We start from the raw sequence: 16791 nt of genomic DNA, 5'->3' as shown, positions 1-16791 counted from the left end.
TGCACCCTGCCTCTGTTTTGGCATATTTTGAATCCCCAGATTTCTTCCTAGCGTCTCATCAGTCGTCGCCAGCTTGTTGCCGCTCTGTTTTTGTATGATTCTGCCTTACGCGTTTGTTGACGCGTTCGGCTTTCTTGCCTTTCTAAATTCGGCTCACGGTGCTTTGCCAAGGCCCATCCAGGTCAACAAGGTCGGCCTATTTTGGACCCTCCAGGCCAGCACCTGCCATGCGTAGGTTCTCCGCTCTACATCAGGTGGATGTGCATGTGAATCCCCTTCCGACACCGCTTGACCTCGCTCGCATTTTACTCTCTCCATCAGTTGACTTTTCGAACAAGACCACTCCACCAAGTTTTTCATAACAGAATTTACAATCTACAGAAAGATGCTCACCAGACCCTCGCATACCCGCCTCGCTTCCACATCCGCGTCGCTGCCCATCGACGTGGCCCAGTGGACCGTCCGCCCGAACGTGAAGCCCAACACCCAGCAACCGGTATCGGAACCGGCAACACCACAACCCAAAAGCGCGTCCCAAACTCAAACTCAATGCCCAGAGATAACTCTAGTTCTCGGCGGCCCCGGTTCAGGCAAAGGAACTCAAAGCACGCGTCTCGCGACCGAGTTCGGTATGGCGCATTTGAGCACTGGGGAGCTGTTACGGCAGCAGGTCGCAAGCGGGACCGAGCTCGGGGGGCAGATCGAGGGGCTTATTTCCCGGGGAAGGCTTGTGCCTGATCCCATCGTCGTCGGGGTGTTACAGGCGGCCGTGAAAGATATCGTACGTGCGGGGAATGCAGGGAAGGGGATACTACTGGACGGGTTCCCGCGCACGTTAGCACAGGCAAAACTGTTTGAGGAGTGTGTGGGTGCACCGCGGACGGTGGTGTTCTTCGACGCGCCGCCGGAGATGTTGCGTGCAAGATTAGGTGCCCGCGGCAGGGGGGACGATACCGAAGCGGTGATTGAGGAGCGGTTGCGCTTGCACGCGGTGGAGACGCCGAGTGTTGTTGAGTTTTATCGGCAGGGTGGGGTCTTGGCAGGGACCAGGGCGACTCCGGTCCCGCAAGCGAATCTTGTGAGGATTGAGGCGGTGGAGGGCCCGGATAAGGTGTATGCGAGCGTGCGGGAGCATTTCACGACGGAGCAGCAGCAGACGCAGCGTGTGAGCGAGACCACTGCAAGGATCGCGCGGAAGCAGTTTGCGATCAATACACAGTTGCGGAATGTGACGAATGCGAGTCGGCCGCGGAGTTCGTCCGCGCCTGTGTTTCGGTCGTCGTCGCATCTTTCCCCTGTGAGCCCACAGCGACCAGGGACGCCGCCGGCGTCGTTGGCGCACCGCGTGACGTCGCCGACATCGCCGACGGCGAGGATGCCGACTGCAAGCCCGAAGATGAGCCCGCGGGTCGTGAGGGGGATGTCGCCGTTGCCGATGCTGTTGGGCGTGGTGGTGCAGCAGGCGACGTCGACTGGGGCGTCGAACTTTGCGAGGAACTTTTGGAGTCCCATGAGGAAGCGATGAACTGCGTTTCGCGATTGCGATGAAACACTGAGAGAAAAAATGCTGACCCGCAAGGAACCCGAGTGCGTACGATCGTCCGTAGATTACTACGTTTAGGCTGTTTCCCATTTAGGATAGACGTAGGGCTAGGCAGACACAAAAGACAAACAGACAGACAGAGAAACTTCCTGATGCGTCTTCGATATCTGATACACATATAGTTGCTCACAATTTCACTATCCGATACCTACCTTTTCTTTTCTTTGATTCCCTGACATCTTTGCTCGGAGGATGCTCTGACGGCAGGCCTGTCAAACAATGAATCGATGTGGGCAGCAGGCTGTTGTGCGCGTAAAGTCAGGGCCATGTGTGTTGTGGAACGTCGCCTTCCACCGACATGACGTTCAAATTCACAGCCATCACGCGGCCACCACCCACAACAGGGCCCTGAACTCACTCGTTGTCGTCAGCGTCTTCTCCGGCAGCAGCTGTCCCTTCAGCGTCCTAACAGGACTGTCTGCATACGTAGTAGCGCTTGGTTCCCGTATACTCTGTACTGGACGTAGAGCGAGCAGCCATCGTTCAAAGTCTTCTCACCGGTCGTTATTCAGCGCGTACGTTCCACTCCCGACGTCTTGCAATCCCGCCGGCCGTATATCGGCACCACAGACCGCAAGGGCATCTACCTAGACACCAGGCGCTGGCGCCCACTAGGGAATCGTAGATAGAAAACCAACCTCTCTACCACACCTACCAACTTCGACATAACCACTTCGAGTAAAGGGTGATGCCATTCGAGGCCGGCCCGGCCTCCCTCCCGTCCCCGGACGCTTCGCCGTCGACGGAGCCGTTGGAACTTCCAGCGGCGCTGAAGGGTGATGAGCGGAGTGCGGGGATGTTTATGGGTGAGAATGGTAAGCGCATGTGGTGGATGTTGCGGTCGGGTGAAGGGGGGTTGGGGCGACATCGTGGCAAGCGCGAAAAGCGGTACGGGAGAGGAGGATTGGAGGGGAAAACAGAGGGCAGCCAGAGCGGCTGATTCTATCGTGAGGGGACTCTCCCGCGCAAGAGTCCTCTTGGAGCATCCGGTTTCGAATGTAGACATCAGAACATCCCATACTTATGTGTGTCACATATCGTCCATCTCACATACATCCCACGCAAACCACAGGCCCCGACAATATGGCAGAAGTGGATGAGGACGCACAACAGAACCAATCCCTCCATCTCTCGCACATCTTCGTAACATGGATATTCGGCGTCTTCCTCGTCACCGCCTTCTTCGCCGTCCCCGTCTCCCTCCTCTTCTTTCCGCTAGCCGCTGTAGCCGCCGTACCCATCGTCACGTCCGCCACCGTCTGTTTCTACTCGACAAAGATCGTGTACATGGGTCTCAGGAGGGTCGCAAGGCGGTTAGGGTTCGGCCGGAAAAAGACCAAAAGCGATGCCGCCGCGAAGAAAGATGATACCCTCGGCGAGTACAAGATGCAGTATTACCTGAGCGATGACGCGGCAGAAACGGGTGATGACGAGGTCTTGATGTCCGATGTCGACGCGATGAGCGATTCTTCAGCTGGAGCTGGCGTGCATACCACGCAACGATACCCACATCCGCAGCAACAGCTGCAAACGCACTCCAGCAATGGAAGTCTGAATGCCGCCGTTAACAACGCGTTCTACACACATTCTAATTTCTCCAAGCCGGATTTGGGGTTGCAGCAACGGAAGCCGCTGCCGCAGTTGTCGAGACACGGGTCGTTGCGGTACTCGTTGAGTCCGAATGCGCAGGGGGAGGAGATGCCGCAGGAGCCGGGGTCGCGGTTGTCGTGGCATGGGGGGAGTTCGACGGCGCCGACGCTTGAGCGACGTAAGAATTTCCTCTGATGATCTTTGAGAGGCGCTGAGGATTTGCTGACATGTGTGGTTTGGGGTTATGCAGGCTACTCGCACTCAGAGCGCAAAAACTCGCTCTCAAGTCTCGTCTCCCCCATCCACAGCTCCCCATCCCACCAGCAATACCCAAGCTCCTACCAACACCCAACGCACGCGCACGCACACTCATACCCGCAACACCAGCACCAACACGCCCAGCCGCACCCCCAACACCATCCTCCACATTCCCAACAACAACAACACGCCGCCCTTCCTCCACCAATGCCACCAACCCCCGAACCCAAAATCGCCGTCCGCCACCTTCGCCAAGGCGACGAGCACTTCATCCGGATCTGCCGCGATCTCCTCCGATCAGCCGCACACTCCTCCAAAAAAGAAAAGGCCGATTCACATATCCCCTCCGATGACACGGATGGAACGGAAGATGAGGATGATGACGATGGGATCGTGTTCCCGCGAGTGGGACCGGATGAGGAGAACGACCACCATATATTGTCGTATTGGAGGGCGGAGACGGGGCGGAATCGCGACAGTGCGAATTTGGGGACGAGGGATTTGGTTGGGTTTATCGAGGTAAAGCTATGATCCCAGTCGGAACCGCTGGATGACATTGTCTCACTAACATTTCACGTCGCATGTCGTTATGTTTTTTTTATCAGTATTTCCACCCCCTAACAGATCCAACCCACATCTGCATCGACAAACTCTACGTGAACAATCTCTACGAAGGCCGCGGCTTCTCCCGCCGCCTCATCCAGGAACTGCATCGCCTGCCGCGCATCCAGACTGTCCAGGTCTGGTCTCTGTGGCATACGGAGGGGTTTTATAAGGAGCATGGGTATGTTGATGTGCCGGATGCGAGCCATGTGGGAGATCAGGATGCGGATGGGGAGGGGCAGGTGGTCCCAAGGGTGAAGGCGGATTGGGGCCCGCTGCTGGTGTGGGTGAGGCCGCCGGTGCCGAGGGGGGATGTGGGAGACGGGGGAGGGGGCAATGCGAGGGCGACGAGGGAGGAGAAGAAAGGGTGGAGGATGAGTGTGGTTGGGGATGGGGCGTATCGGTTTTAGGCAAATGGGACATTGGGATGGACTTTCTTCGCGAGCGAGGATGAGGGCCCCCTGCGTGAGACGCTTTTCCTTAGTGCTCAGCGATTTGTAGCCACCGATGGTTGTGTATTCTTGAACATTCTTCTCTTGTTTTTCTGCCTGGCAGGGTCGTTGTGCAGTATGTAAATGGTTTTATGTAGAGTAAGGTGTGTATCTGTACCCAAACGAATGTGGAGAGGGGATTATCCCTGTATGGCTGATTGTTACCAAGTTGAACTTCGACGACTGATTTAGCCCAGATCTAGATCTTATGAATATGGGTGGCCACCCTGATGTCCGCGGTCGCCACGACGCAAGGACAGATCAAGAACGCTGTCGCTAACCTCAAATTTTTATGTAGGCAGGAGAGACGTTCACCCGGCTAGTTGACAGGTCAATTCCCATTGAAATTCGACAGCGCGATCCCGTCGGTCCGGTGTCTCGGCTCTCTCCACCCATCTCCATGAAAACAAAGATGCGCTGATATTCACCTTATTCCTCCATCCCGCTTCGTGGCCCGATTTCCTCGCTGCAAGGCGGCGCAGTGCTCAAAGAGTGTCGTGTCAAGAGCAGATCGGCCCTTCTTAGGCCCCCAAGCCTACGTAGCGTATGGAAACACATTCGTTGAAGCCGCAGAATTGTGTGTTTCGTGAGCTTGCGAGGCGTTACGTGTAGCTCGGAGGATGGCGCATCTGTCTCATGCGTAGGTCCGGGATGCCTTTGTTCCGGGGCGATGAAGATTGGATATGCTATTCGCTATGTCTGTATATTGTAGTTCTCCTAATAGTTCCCATTCGAGATATTATGTGGGTAGCAAATAGCAACCTATGATATCGTCGTCTCACAGCATGCTTCTCTCCCAAAATCCATTGCTCGGTGCCGTCCATATCGAAATCTGGCGATGCGACTGAGAAGAAACTGGATATCGGAGCCGTACCAAATCGCAATCACTCATCGAAACATCTCAAACATCCAACTCCAACGCCACCCTATGCAACATCGGCCTCAACTTCTCCACCGCCTCATCTTCCTCCCTCTTCTTCATCCCTCCCTCCTTCCCCTTCCCCTCCCCCTCCTTCTTCTTCCCCACCTCCACCCCTCTCCTGCTACTCTGATAGGGATGCTCGCCGCCTTCCTTAACCGAGAGTTTCGGGAGAGAAAGCGGCGGAAGGGAGAGGACGTGGTCGTGGCTGGAGGCTGGGATGCGGATTGTGGTTGTGGAGGCCGGGCTGGAAGCAACTGATGTAGTGGCAGACGCGCCGGCTTTGGCGGGTGGGGTGCTACCTCGTTTACCTATCCAACAGCCAACCAGACATCAGGAACTCCCGACGCACCTTGCAGATCAACATCCCACGAACCACCATACCTTTAACCACCCCAACACCCCCACCGACCCAATTCCCACCCACTCTCTTGACGACCCCCGGCGCCGCAAACGGCTGCAACGACGCCAACTGCGGCCCGCCCTGGAGTTCACACACCATCGCGTAGATCTCGACGTTGGTGGGATCCAGGGCGCGCGCGGAGAGGAGGTCGGTGTAGGCTTCGTTTATTTTCTGAAGAAAGGGGAGGGAGGGGGGTGGAGATGTAGGTAGGTGGTGGAGTGGAGCGAAGCTTAGGGTAGGGGGTTAACAACGCACCTGATTACGGTAATACACCCTGGCTCTTCGGAAAAAGTACTCGGCGCATAGCGGATCATATTGCAGAGCCTACATCGAGAAAGACAGAGACAGCAATCAAGATCTCCATCCATCAACCCCACCCAGCCGAAGCGCCGTAGACATACCATCCCCCACAACTCAACCGCCTTCCTCCACTCCCCGCCCGCACCAGCATCCACACTCGCATGGTCCGCGACAATCGCCCACAGCAGCGCGCACCGCTCGCGGCAGGCGTCGTCGTCTGGGTCAATTTCGAGTGCGTGGGCGAGGTCGGTTATTGCCGCGGATATGTGGCCGAGGGCTTGGTGGCAGTCTGTGGAAAATAAGGGAGGGGGGTTGGTCAGTGGCGGGAGGGAGAGTGGGAGCGGAAGGGGAGGTGGTGGACAAGAAGGGGAGGCGGGATCAGATTCAGATACATACCCGCCCGGTTCTTGAGAATAATGGGATTGTCAGGACTATACCCCAACGCTTCCGTAAACGAGGTAATCGCAGCCTGGAGCTCCCCCTTCCTATCGTCGCCCGTGTTTCTCAGCACCGATATCCCCACGTCCACCAATTGCAGAGAACTTACTGGTATGCAATCAACCCAATATCGACGTAAACCCCCGCCAAGCAGCTCCGAACTTCCGCCACGGTGCCCACATCAGCCGGTGAAGTGACCGAAAGCACTTTTTCGAGGTCTTGGATAGCACCTTCGTATTGGCCGCTTTCTGCCAGTAGTATCCCTCTAAACAGATCCGAAACATCAGGAACCCTATCCTGGGAGTTACATAACCGTCCAGTGTATCATAGCCCACCTCTGCTTATAGACCGCCACATCCCCCTCATCCAAATCCAACGCATGCGTCAAATACTGTATCGCCGCCAATGGATGCCCCTTCATCGTCTCATGCCACGCAAAGTTCTTATAATCCACCGCTTTGCTGAGTGTGTAGGTCAGCAGGGGCGCGAGTTCCGGGTGGGTCGGGTCGACGAGGAGGGCGCGTTGGAGGTCTATGTTTGTGAATTCGACCTAGGGGGTGAGAGGGATGAGTGCGTGGGGAGTAGGGCATGGGGGTATGGGAGAGGCGACGCACGTTTCCGAGATGACGATAGATCTTGGCGCGGACGATGTAGAGCTCGATGTTGGGGTTGGGAGCTTCTGTGAGCTTGTAGAGGATCTCGAGGGCGGCGTCGAGCTGGTCTAGACCTATGTACGCCAATGCACTGCGACATCCCGTTCCAGCGTCAATGATGCAGGTTTTGCCCCGAGGGCACGAAAGGGTAGATATTATCCACAAAAAACCCACCATTTGAGCAAAACAGCCTCAGCCCGCATCCCAATCCCCATCGCATACTCAAACATCCTCAACGCCTCCTCAAACCGCTTCATATCAAACAAGCAGTTGCCCCATGTATACGCAATCGGGGCCAGCTTCCTCGTCAGCACAAAGACCGACGCATGCACGCCCACATCTCCATTCGCTCTCGTCGCCGGCCGCGTGGAACTGCTCATCGGGCTGGCCGCCATCGACCTCGTGGGTGACGACTTGGTAGCCACGGCGTCGGCGAGAGCGATGTGGTGCCGGAAATTGGCGATGGCGGACTCGAAATCGCAGAGGGCGATGTGGGCTTCGGCGCGGTTGTTGAAAAAGGTGGGTTCGGTGGGGAGGAGTTGGATTGCGCGGTCGAATTTGGCGAGGGAGAGGGCGAGGGTGGGGTTGGAGTTGAGGGTTTTGCCTTGGGCGAGGAGGGCGAGGCCTTCTTCATTGCTTTGAGTTGAATAAGATTGATGAGATTTAGAGTGATTGTTGTTCAGGGGTTCTTTAAACCACAGAAAATGCCGGACAAACCTACTACGCAAAAGCCTGCCCCTCAATGAGTCTCAATCCTGGCCGCTTCACCGACGACACAGTGAGGGGCCGCACAGCGACATTCGGCCTCTCTACCTCCTCCTCCTCCTCCTCCGTGTCCTCGGGGATCGAATTATGGGAAAGATTGGCTGCTGCAATGGCGGCCATGACTGCGTATGTATTGCTCTTCGCAGGAATAGAAAGTAAGGGCGTGCCCTCGGATGCCCGAGTTCAACTGAGATCGGACGCGTTTGACGGTCGGAAAGTATGCCTTCGCGCTGTCGAAACACCGTCGATGTCCAAATTAATCTTTCAACGTACAGATACGGAGAGCCCACAGCGTCCCATCAAGGCATTGCTATATACATCAACACCAACCACAAAAGGTCTGAAAGGCTACATAGACTACTGTCCTATCCCTACCACACCTGGAAATCATGTCGCTCCCCACATACGCCTTCCCTGTCATGTAGGATACGCGTCCACTCCTCACAACTTGTTCTTTTTCCCGAACTGCGTGGCCAAGCCTGCGAATACCTTTTGCGGGGCGCCCGAGACGAATCTAGATGTGGAGGGGAACGGATCAATTCTTTTATTTCGTAGTGGCGGGCATGTGAAATCCCATGTAATGGATGAAACCAGAAAGCGGGCGATTCGGGTAATACTGTACCGTTCAGTCAACGCAGCGACTTCTTCGTGGATATTACGCTCGGCTTCGGCCTGTATCCAAACGTAGGAGATCATGAGGAAAAAATGGAATCGGGTCCGTCACATCGCGTGCCCCAACACAACCAGTGTGGAACGTTCACAAGGGAATCACAAAAACATACCCCATATGCACCCCTCACAAGCGCTTTTGTAACCCTCAACGACGCCGGCGAGACATTGGCCAGGGTCGCGAGTAGGGCCGTGCGGAGGGTGGCGTGGAAATCGGTGGTTGGGAGGATTGCGCTGGTGTGGGGAATATGTGAGAGTTGGGGAACAAGGATGAGGATGTGTGTGAGTGGGTGCGGCTTACTTGGCGAATCCGCAGGTGACGAGTTCATGGGGTGTAAACTTTTTCGAGAGGAGCTGTCACAAAGCGTGATTGTTAGTCACATTTCCCCAAAAAAAGAACCTCGCTCACGACACCCCGCGATATTCCTCGGCCCCAAAACCGATATGATGCACATTACCAAAGCCTCCATAGCCTTCGCCACCCCCATCCTCCTCACAAACATAAACGACGACCCCGCCTCGGGCGAGATGGCCAGTGCCGTGAATGGTGCATGCAGCGTCGCCGTGTCGGATACGTATATCAGATCCGCGTGGCTTATCATCGCTAAATCCATAAACAGATGTGTAATGAGAACTGAGTGGTTTGGAACTAAAGCGAACTGCCGATAATGCACGCACCGGCAGCAACACCAACAACAGGCCCATTGAGCCCAACGACCAGAACTTTGGGGTGTGCGGCCATCGCCAATGCTATGCGGCCGACGGAGCCGTCGAAGCGGCGGCGGTAGTAGGCGCGGGTGGCGTCTGCGTCGCTTTGAGCCGGGGGAAGTTCCACGGGCTGTTCTGTTACGTCTTGGCCGCTGAGAGGTGGACGAAGACGGGTGAATGAGCGATGGACATGGGATGTCGTCGGAGAGTGAAAGATGATTGCAGTAAAACCGCAGTCGGACACCTCCCCTACATACCTACTGAAATACCGCCCATAAGCAGTAATCAGCGTCACAACCACCTTCTCATCCTCCTCTATTCCACCACAAACACATCGAAACATCAGCTCAATCTGCCCTCAGTCCCCCCCCCTTCCCCCTCATTCTCCCTCGGACCCCACGCACCTGCCCTCTTCAACGCAGCCGGCAACTCATAATAAAAGTCCTTGGCGATGGCGTTCAGGCTTTTGGGCGTGTTGAACGCGATCGTGGCTGGATGAGTGTTCGACAAACAAGTTACAATTAGGTGTTAGCTCTTCCTTGCGTTTCTTGTCAGGCGGTTGATTGTGGTATCTCCCTCCCCCTTGCTGTCTTTCGTCGAACCAGGGACGATGGGGTGATACCCGGAACCACAGGGCATACGGCCATTTTCACACCGCTGAAATATTTGAACGTACCGATACCGTCGGCGACGGAGTATTCTAGGCGGGTGAAAGGTTGGGCGGACATATCGAGTTGAGTCTTGCTGGGATGCCTCTGTCGATGAGGAAGTTGATGTCGGTGGATTGGTGCGTTATTATCGAGGGCGGAACGAGGGAAGTCCCCGCCGTCAACGCGTGAGCCTTGCAGCATCGTCGCACGCGTCCCCTCACACACCCCCCTCCTCTCGCTGTTTTTCCTCTCGGAGCACTATGCAACTCTCGACGTGTATTCCTCATGTACATTCATTATTCAATACCCAGGTCTATCTCTCACACTTCTTCCATATCGTACACCCCAGCCCTCCATCTTGCTCAGCTTCCGTACCCCGCCCGATCCACGTCCGGTCAAAACCACGGGTCGCATCCCTCCCCAGCTGGGGATTCCATCAACACCTCCTCCACGGAACCCATCACTGCAACCAAGGAGCAGGCTCAATCACTCTCGCCTTCCAATTCCTCCTCCCCACTCTCATCCCCCTCACAATTCAAACAATCCATAATCTTGTAAAACAAGAACCCACAAGCCTCCTGCTCAAAGCCCAACGGCTGCATCAAAAAATCTGGAAGTTGCTGTTGAGGTGCTGATGGACGCACGACGGGGTCGTAGACCATCGCTTTCGGTTGGGGATGGGCCTTTTTAGGGCTTGGCGGGAGGGTGCTGGGTTGGTCGGGGATCGTTAGGGTGTAGTCGATGGCTGGGTAAATGAAGTTGTTAGCTTATGGGGCGCTGGTCTCGCGCGCGCACACACACACGATAAGATAGGTCCACATACCAGCATTCCTCCCCTTCTGCCTACACCTAAACACCACAACCGGCACCTCGACCGCCTCCACCTCCTCGTCATCCTCGCGTTGCTCCCCAAGCACAAACGCCTCCTCATCCACACTCCACAGCCTCTTCCCCTCCTCGACGGCCTGGATGGTCAGGCCCGTGAGGTTCTCGTACATGCGCACCATGCGCTCGACGGTGACGAGGTACCGGTCGTGCTGCTGGAGGCGATGGATGGTGGCGAGGTCTTGTTTGCGTTGTTGGGCGTGCGTGGTGATGAGGTGGGATTTGGTTTGTTCGTGGGTTTGGATTAAAGCTGGTACTGGGTGGGGAGAGGGGGTGGTGGATGTTAGTGGTGTGCTCTATCGACTGTGCATCGCCCCGAATGGTGTTGAACTTACTCTTCTCCTTGAGCGACTTTACCTCACCCATAAGCTCCTTCTCCCTACCCTTCCTCATCTCCACCTCCGCCTTCAACTTCTTCACCAGTTCCGCCTCCCCATTCACAACCGCGGTCTTCGCAGCCATCCCTGCGCTGTCCTCCACCGGCACCGGTACTGCATCCCCACCCGCCTTCTTCGACTTTCCATCCGCGTCATCCTTCTCCCGCCTCTGAATCGCCTTCTGCGCCTCCTTCAGCTCCTTCCTAGTCTCCTCAAGTTGTTTCTTCACCGCCTTGTGGGCCACGGCGTCCGTTTGGGCAGATTCGGAGAGGGTGTCGACTTGTTCTTGGAGTTTCGTGTTCCATGTCTCGTAGGCTAATGACAAAGTAGAGTTGGAGTAAGTTTGCGAATCGCATGAGGTCTGATGTTGATGGTCAGGGGTAGTGGATTGAGAACGCACCCTGGAACTTTTCCTCGGCGGTGCGCTTATACTCGTTGAAACGGGTGATACCCTCCTGGACGCCCACATCGTAGAGCGTTTGGTAGGACTTTTGCAACTCTTCGTACAGGTCTCTGATCTACACTCGGGTGGCAAATCAGTCAGCTCCAGGGAATATCTAAGGCGTGTTGGTCGATGTGTAAGTGAATTGCCGCGCCTCACCTTACGATACTCCTCAGAAGTCACACTCCGTTCCTCCCTTCGGCTAAGCGACCGAGTTCGGATAGGAGGAGCCGCTGCCACCAGCGGCCTGGTTTCCGGGACTGCAGCAGCAGCAGTCTTGCGCTGGTTCCTCGGCGGCCGGTCGGTCACCTCGTCTTCTGAGCTGGGTTCCGGGACTGCAGCAGTATTTTTACGCTGGTTCCTCACCGGCCGGACTTCCGTCTCCATCTCCTGGGATCCTGGAACTGCAGCAGTAGTCTTACGCTGGTTCTTCGCCGGCCGGACTTCAGTCTCCATCTCGTGGGACACCTCGTCTTGTATCTGAGGAGTGTTTTCGAGGTCGTCGGTCTCCTCAGGCGTTTCGGCGGGCGTCTCGGGAGTTCCAACGAGATCGTCAGTCGAGCTTGGGGCTGCGGATGCGCTTCGTCCCCTAGAAGTGCTTCGTCCTTTGGATGATTTTCGCACTGCTAACTTCTTCGGCGCGTTTGTGACCGGCTTTTCCACATCTGTTAGGATCTCGTTCTCCGAGGCATCTTCTAGTGCTTTCTTCTTTGCGGGGGCTGTAGCTGCTGCGGGTTTCAGTTTTGCCTTTGATGCGGAGGCTTTTTTCGATTTCGGCTTGGGTGCTTCTAGTTCTGTCTCTGGTTGTTCTTCCTCGGATTCGCTTTCCGGTATCTTTGCTGCTGCCGTTTTCGGTTTCCTTTGAGCAGTGGTGGTCTTTTGTATTTTGGCGACTGGGGCTGTGGGAATCAGAGTTGAATGTCAGACAGCAGCTCTCAAATCAAAATACCGCCATGCTGAGATGTCGCTAACCACGGTTCAAAAGTTCATCCTCAGACTGATCCTCAACCAAAACGTTCTTCTGAGCAGCAACGGTCAATCCCTTCTTATTCTTCTCCGTCTGCTTCCGACCCGCAGGAGCAGCAACCACAGGTCTCGTGTTGTCATCATCTGCAACCGAAACGGCACCCGCTATCCAGAAGTCCTTTGGCTTGGTTCTCTGCCGTTTGCGAGAGGGCGAGCGGGGCGCTTCGCGAGGTGGCGAGACTGCTTCTTTTGCTGCTGCCGTGGTGGTGGTGCGGTTCCGCGTGCTTGTCTGTTGCGACTTTGCGGTCAGGACGTCTGCTGCTGCTTTCAACGACGGCTGTGCTGCCTATTTGACATTCCATTCGAGTCAGTTCAAGGATTTCTCTCTTTTTTCTATCGCACGATGGAGTGCGAACGAGACGCGAGGAACACGCGAGATCGGCTGCCTTCTCTAGGCGGTTTCGAGAGAAAGAGTGCGACGTACCTTCTCACCGATTGCCTTGCGCTTTGCCACCATCCTGCGTGCCTGTTGCCGGAGCGTTCTGTTGTGGGTGGTGTCGGCTGGAGGGCGCCTCCCAATGTCGGTGTGTTCCAGGTGTTCCTCGGCCGAAAAACGCGTTGGGGGAAAGACGCCCTTCGGACAGACGCAGGACGGAGGGACACCGTGCGAACCAGCGTGCGAACGCTGGGAAAGCCGCTTTCCGCATAGCGACACACAGACAGACACACGATTGCACCTGCAAGCAGACCCCAGGAGCAGCAAGCAAGAGTTGGCCTGTGTTGCTACTGTCTACCGTCGCTCCTTACAGACTGCACACTACAGTCACAAGTCATTGGAATCATTCACTATTGACGGAAAACTGCGCCCAGAACAGCGACACCTCCAATTACAACAACCGAGGGAGCCCGAGAGAGGGAAAGGAACATATCGCTGCAATTCGCTAAGACGCCAATGACCACGAGCAGTCCGCGAGTTACCCGTCGGTCGCAAGCAAAAGGAGCAACAACCACCCCAACTTCAAAAGATCACGACTCGGACGACGGTGATGCGGACGCTGCCGCCGACGAGTTGTCACCGTCTTCTAGTCCTAGACCACGGCGCTCGGCCAGGAAGGTTGTCCTCAGAACAACGGTGGGTTTTATTGGAGGGTTTCTTCCCCGAGAATATTTAGGTTTTTCACAATGGCTTTGGGGCAAGGTCGCCTTTGGTGCTTCACGCGTTCCATATGTGCTGACGATGCTTTGGGTTCCATTGGGTACAGAGCGTGGACAGTGACAGCAATGAAGAAAAGGCAAGGTAAGGGAGGGAGAAATACAGGATTTGCCGGAAAATGCACTTAAGACGGACTCACTGACACGCTGAACTACAACTCCCACCCCACAGTCCTTTCTGCGAAACGTGCGGTGGGACTAGTCAAGCCAACAGGGAGAGCGTCCCGGAAGCACTGCTCGCATGCTCTTCATGTCACCTGAGTGGTATATATGTTGTTATGGCTCATGTCTGTCAAACCGAACGAAAGGCTCACGCAGACCTTCCACACGTACAGTCCACCCGACGTGCGAGGACCTGCAAGATAAGAATTTTGACTCTTACAAGTGGGAATGCAAGGAATGCAAGCGGTGCATGGAATGTCAAAAAAATAACGATGATGCCAACATGGTGTTCTGTGATGGGTGTGACCGGGCAGCGCATACTTATTGCGCTGGGTTGAAGGAGGTGCCAGAAGGTGTGTTTTGATGTGATCCTTATGTTCCCTCGCAATGGACGACCGCTCAATTTTCTTTTTCAACGCAGCTTCATGGAAATGTAAATTTTGCACGGGACACGGGTCGTCACGGAAAGGCTCGCAGCAGAAGCATATCACGCCTCATATCACCATCAAAGCACTCAAGGCACGATGCCCGCAGGAAGGCTGCATCGGCAAAGGGCATGCTCACGATCCGCAGGCCGCCTCGCACACATCACTAGGGGACTGTCCAATCCACCAATCAATCCTAAACACCAGCATGCCAGCACCACCACCGAAAAAACGGGGCAGACCTGCGAAGCACAAGCCGGACGCGTCAGACGTCGACAAAACGCCGAACGTAGGCCCGACACCCGAACCAACGAAGAAGAAGCCGCGCATCTCTCTCGTGTACAAAAGACCTAAAACGCACCAAAAGGAGAAGCGGGGTGGCAATAAGTCGGCGAGCGACCATGAGGAGCCGGAGGAACCGCCACCGAAACCCGTGCCGTTTGGTGGGAAGCTTAGTGAGGAAGATGCTGATATCTCCACTTGCACGCCGGGGCCCGCGGATCGGGCTATGTACAAGAAGGCTATGGCGGAGGCTGAGGTGAGGGCCTTGCAGACATAAAAGAGATGTGATGACTTGTCGATATCTAATCCGTCTTCTTGGTGTCCCAGGAGCAAATAGCAAAAGCCGCAGCCGCAGCCGCCGCCCATCTCAATCCGCCAGACGGCACCCAAGACCACGATTCCAGCCCGGCCATCACCAACTCCCACTACGACCCACACGGCACGTTCACGATCCCTAAAATCAAGGCCGTGCAGCTGGGTTCCTACGAGATCGAAACATGGTACAGCGCACCGTACCCGGAAGAGTACAATGGTCAGCCCTTGCTGTACATATGCGAGTATTGCTTCAAGTATATGAAGAGTAAATACGTTGCGGGACGGCATAAGGTTTGTTTTGCGAGTGTGTTTCGAGTGAGGCTTTGAGATGCAGGGCTTCATGACTGATCCTGAATCTTAGGCCAAATGCCCACTGCGCCATCCACCAGGCGACGAGATCTACCGCGACGGCAAACTCTCCATCTTCGAAGTCGACGGCCGACGAAACAAGGTATCGTATTTTTCCCACGGTATTGCCTCTAATGCAAGAACTTCTCACCCACTCACTGCACAACTGTAGATATACTGTCAAAACCTATGTCTCGTAGCCAAAATGTTCCTGGACCACAAGACGCTGTATTACGACGTCGAACCGTTTCTGTTCTATATCTTGACGGAGAATGATGAGCGCGGGTGTCATTTCGTGGGGTATTTCTCAAAGGTACGGTAGCATCACACCCCATCCTTCCACGCGCTCATATAGCTCATCACTCATCCACATCTCTCTCTTTTGTACAGGAAAAACGCTCCTCAGCAAACTGGAACCTCTCTTGCATCGTCACCCTCCCCATCTGCCAGCGAAAAGGCTACGGCGGCCTGCTCATCGAGTTCAGCTACCTCCTCTCCCGCCGCGAAGGGCGCACGGGGTCGCCCGAGAAACCGCTCTCGGATCTGGGGTTGTTGACGTATCGCCGGTATTGGAGGCGGAGTGTTGTTAGGGCATTGGTCGAGGCCAGGGAGGGAGGGAAGGAGGGGGTTACTATAGAAGGTGGGCTTACTTATGCATCTTGGAGGGTTTGCACATGTACACGAAAACAAACTCATCACCTCATCCGTTCCGCACACAGACCTAAGCACAACCCTATCCATGACACCCTCGGACGTCATCCACACCCTCTACCTCCTCCACCTCCTAGCCAAAAACGCACACGGCGACTACGTCCTCCTATACCCGCGCGCCGCGTTGCTGGAGTACGTCGAGAAGGCCGATCAGGTCGCGGAGACGCTGCCGAGGGTTAAGCCGGAGTTGTTGAGGTGGAGTCCGTTGGTTTTTAAGACGCCTGTGGGCGTGCAGGGGAAGGGGGAGGGGGATGAAGGGGAAGGTGGGGAGGGAGGTGGGGATGAGGAGGAAGGTAGGGATGAGGGAGGGACGGGAGAGGAGGATGGGCAGGGGGAAGAGGAGGCGGGGGAGGAAGAGGCGTGAACCGCTACCTGTTGGACCAGGGATGCGAGGGTGAAACAACATTTTTGGGAATTTATGGGATGTACTTTGGGTGAACTTGGAGTGTATATAATGATGTGTGGATGCGACGTGATGGATGGGGAGTGGGTAGGGTACGTATGTGTACGATGCCGCATGGATATATGCGATGTGCCCCTCGTATTGTACGTATGTGTGCTAATGATGCAATGGATTTCGCATGGCTTGGGAAGAACAATTATATGCTATCTTCCC

General features: G+C 55.5%; 7 protein-coding genes across 7 annotated transcripts; 4 read left to right on the top strand and 3 right to left on the bottom strand.

Moving 5' to 3' along the window:
• Nucleotides 1-559: 559 nt before the first annotated feature.
• Nucleotides 560-1057, top strand: EV422DRAFT_480354 (adenylate kinase; the record flags this gene model as incomplete). The annotated part of the gene is made up of 1 exon (XM_053067296.1): nt 560-1057. A coding segment is annotated over one exon (498 nt), but the record flags the coding sequence as incomplete, so codon positions are not given.
• An 801-nt stretch (nt 1058-1858) lies between these two features.
• EV422DRAFT_264047 (uncharacterized protein) lies at nt 1859-4766 on the top strand. Its single transcript, XM_053065818.1, has 5 exons — nt 1859-2418; nt 2676-3371; nt 3444-3970; nt 4057-4649; nt 4743-4766. Exons 1-4 carry the CDS (start codon nt 2292-2294, stop codon nt 4462-4464), a joined length of 1758 nt encoding a protein of 585 aa, XP_052922045.1. The 5' UTR covers nt 1859-2291; the 3' UTR covers nt 4465-4649; nt 4743-4766.
• A 680-nt stretch (nt 4767-5446) lies between these two features.
• On the bottom strand, nt 5447-8143 carry EV422DRAFT_571161 (uncharacterized protein; the record flags this gene model as incomplete). The annotated part of the gene is made up of 10 exons (XM_053072961.1): nt 5447-5775; nt 5849-6038; nt 6123-6191; nt 6269-6456; nt 6564-6652; nt 6715-6870; nt 6941-7155; nt 7220-7349; nt 7433-7894; nt 7980-8143. The coding sequence occupies 10 exons, from the start codon at nt 8141-8143 to the stop codon at nt 5447-5449; spliced, it is 1992 nt and encodes a 663-aa protein (XP_052922044.1).
• Nucleotides 8144-8204: 61 nt separating this feature from the next.
• EV422DRAFT_263991 (ClpP/crotonase-like domain-containing protein) lies at nt 8205-10208 on the bottom strand. Its single transcript, XM_053065817.1, has 8 exons — nt 10077-10208; nt 9805-9891; nt 9658-9715; nt 9371-9552; nt 9151-9296; nt 8994-9046; nt 8806-8926; nt 8205-8695 (listed from the first exon to the last, which is right to left on the bottom strand). Exons 1-8 carry the CDS (start codon nt 10126-10128, stop codon nt 8465-8467), a joined length of 930 nt encoding a protein of 309 aa, XP_052922043.1. The 5' UTR covers nt 10129-10208; the 3' UTR covers nt 8205-8464.
• A 91-nt stretch (nt 10209-10299) lies between these two features.
• On the bottom strand, nt 10300-12358 carry EV422DRAFT_263941 (uncharacterized protein). The gene is made up of 6 exons (XM_053065815.1): nt 11914-12358; nt 11713-11830; nt 11545-11627; nt 11271-11319; nt 10874-11191; nt 10300-10795 (listed from the first exon to the last, which is right to left on the bottom strand). Exons 1-6 carry the CDS (start codon nt 12208-12210, stop codon nt 10533-10535), a joined length of 1128 nt encoding a protein of 375 aa, XP_052922042.1. The 5' UTR covers nt 12211-12358; the 3' UTR covers nt 10300-10532.
• Nucleotides 12359-12477: 119 nt separating this feature from the next.
• Nucleotides 12478-13598, top strand: EV422DRAFT_263957 (uncharacterized protein). Its single transcript, XM_053065816.1, has 2 exons — nt 12478-13025; nt 13092-13598. Exons 1-2 carry the CDS (start codon nt 12716-12718, stop codon nt 13427-13429), a joined length of 648 nt encoding a protein of 215 aa, XP_052922041.1. The 5' UTR covers nt 12478-12715; the 3' UTR covers nt 13430-13598.
• A 74-nt stretch (nt 13599-13672) lies between these two features.
• EV422DRAFT_571158 (acyl-CoA N-acyltransferase) lies at nt 13673-16539 on the top strand (the record flags this gene model as incomplete). The annotated part of the gene is made up of 10 exons (XM_053072960.1): nt 13673-13852; nt 13983-14017; nt 14105-14196; nt 14268-14447; nt 14516-15057; nt 15129-15407; nt 15478-15567; nt 15637-15777; nt 15855-16104; nt 16184-16539. The coding sequence occupies 10 exons, from the start codon at nt 13673-13675 to the stop codon at nt 16537-16539; spliced, it is 2145 nt and encodes a 714-aa protein (XP_052922040.1).
• Nucleotides 16540-16791: the final 252 nt, after the last annotated feature.

The sequence above is a fragment of the Fimicolochytrium jonesii genome, assembly GCF_025526975.1.
Source record: "Fimicolochytrium jonesii strain JEL569 chromosome Unknown EV422scaffold_31, whole genome shotgun sequence".
NCBI classification, from domain to species: domain Eukaryota; kingdom Fungi; phylum Chytridiomycota; class Chytridiomycetes; order Spizellomycetales; family Powellomycetaceae; genus Fimicolochytrium; species Fimicolochytrium jonesii.
The sequence above is the reverse complement of the archived record's forward strand: the minus strand, read 5'-3'. Positions and strand labels throughout refer to the sequence as shown.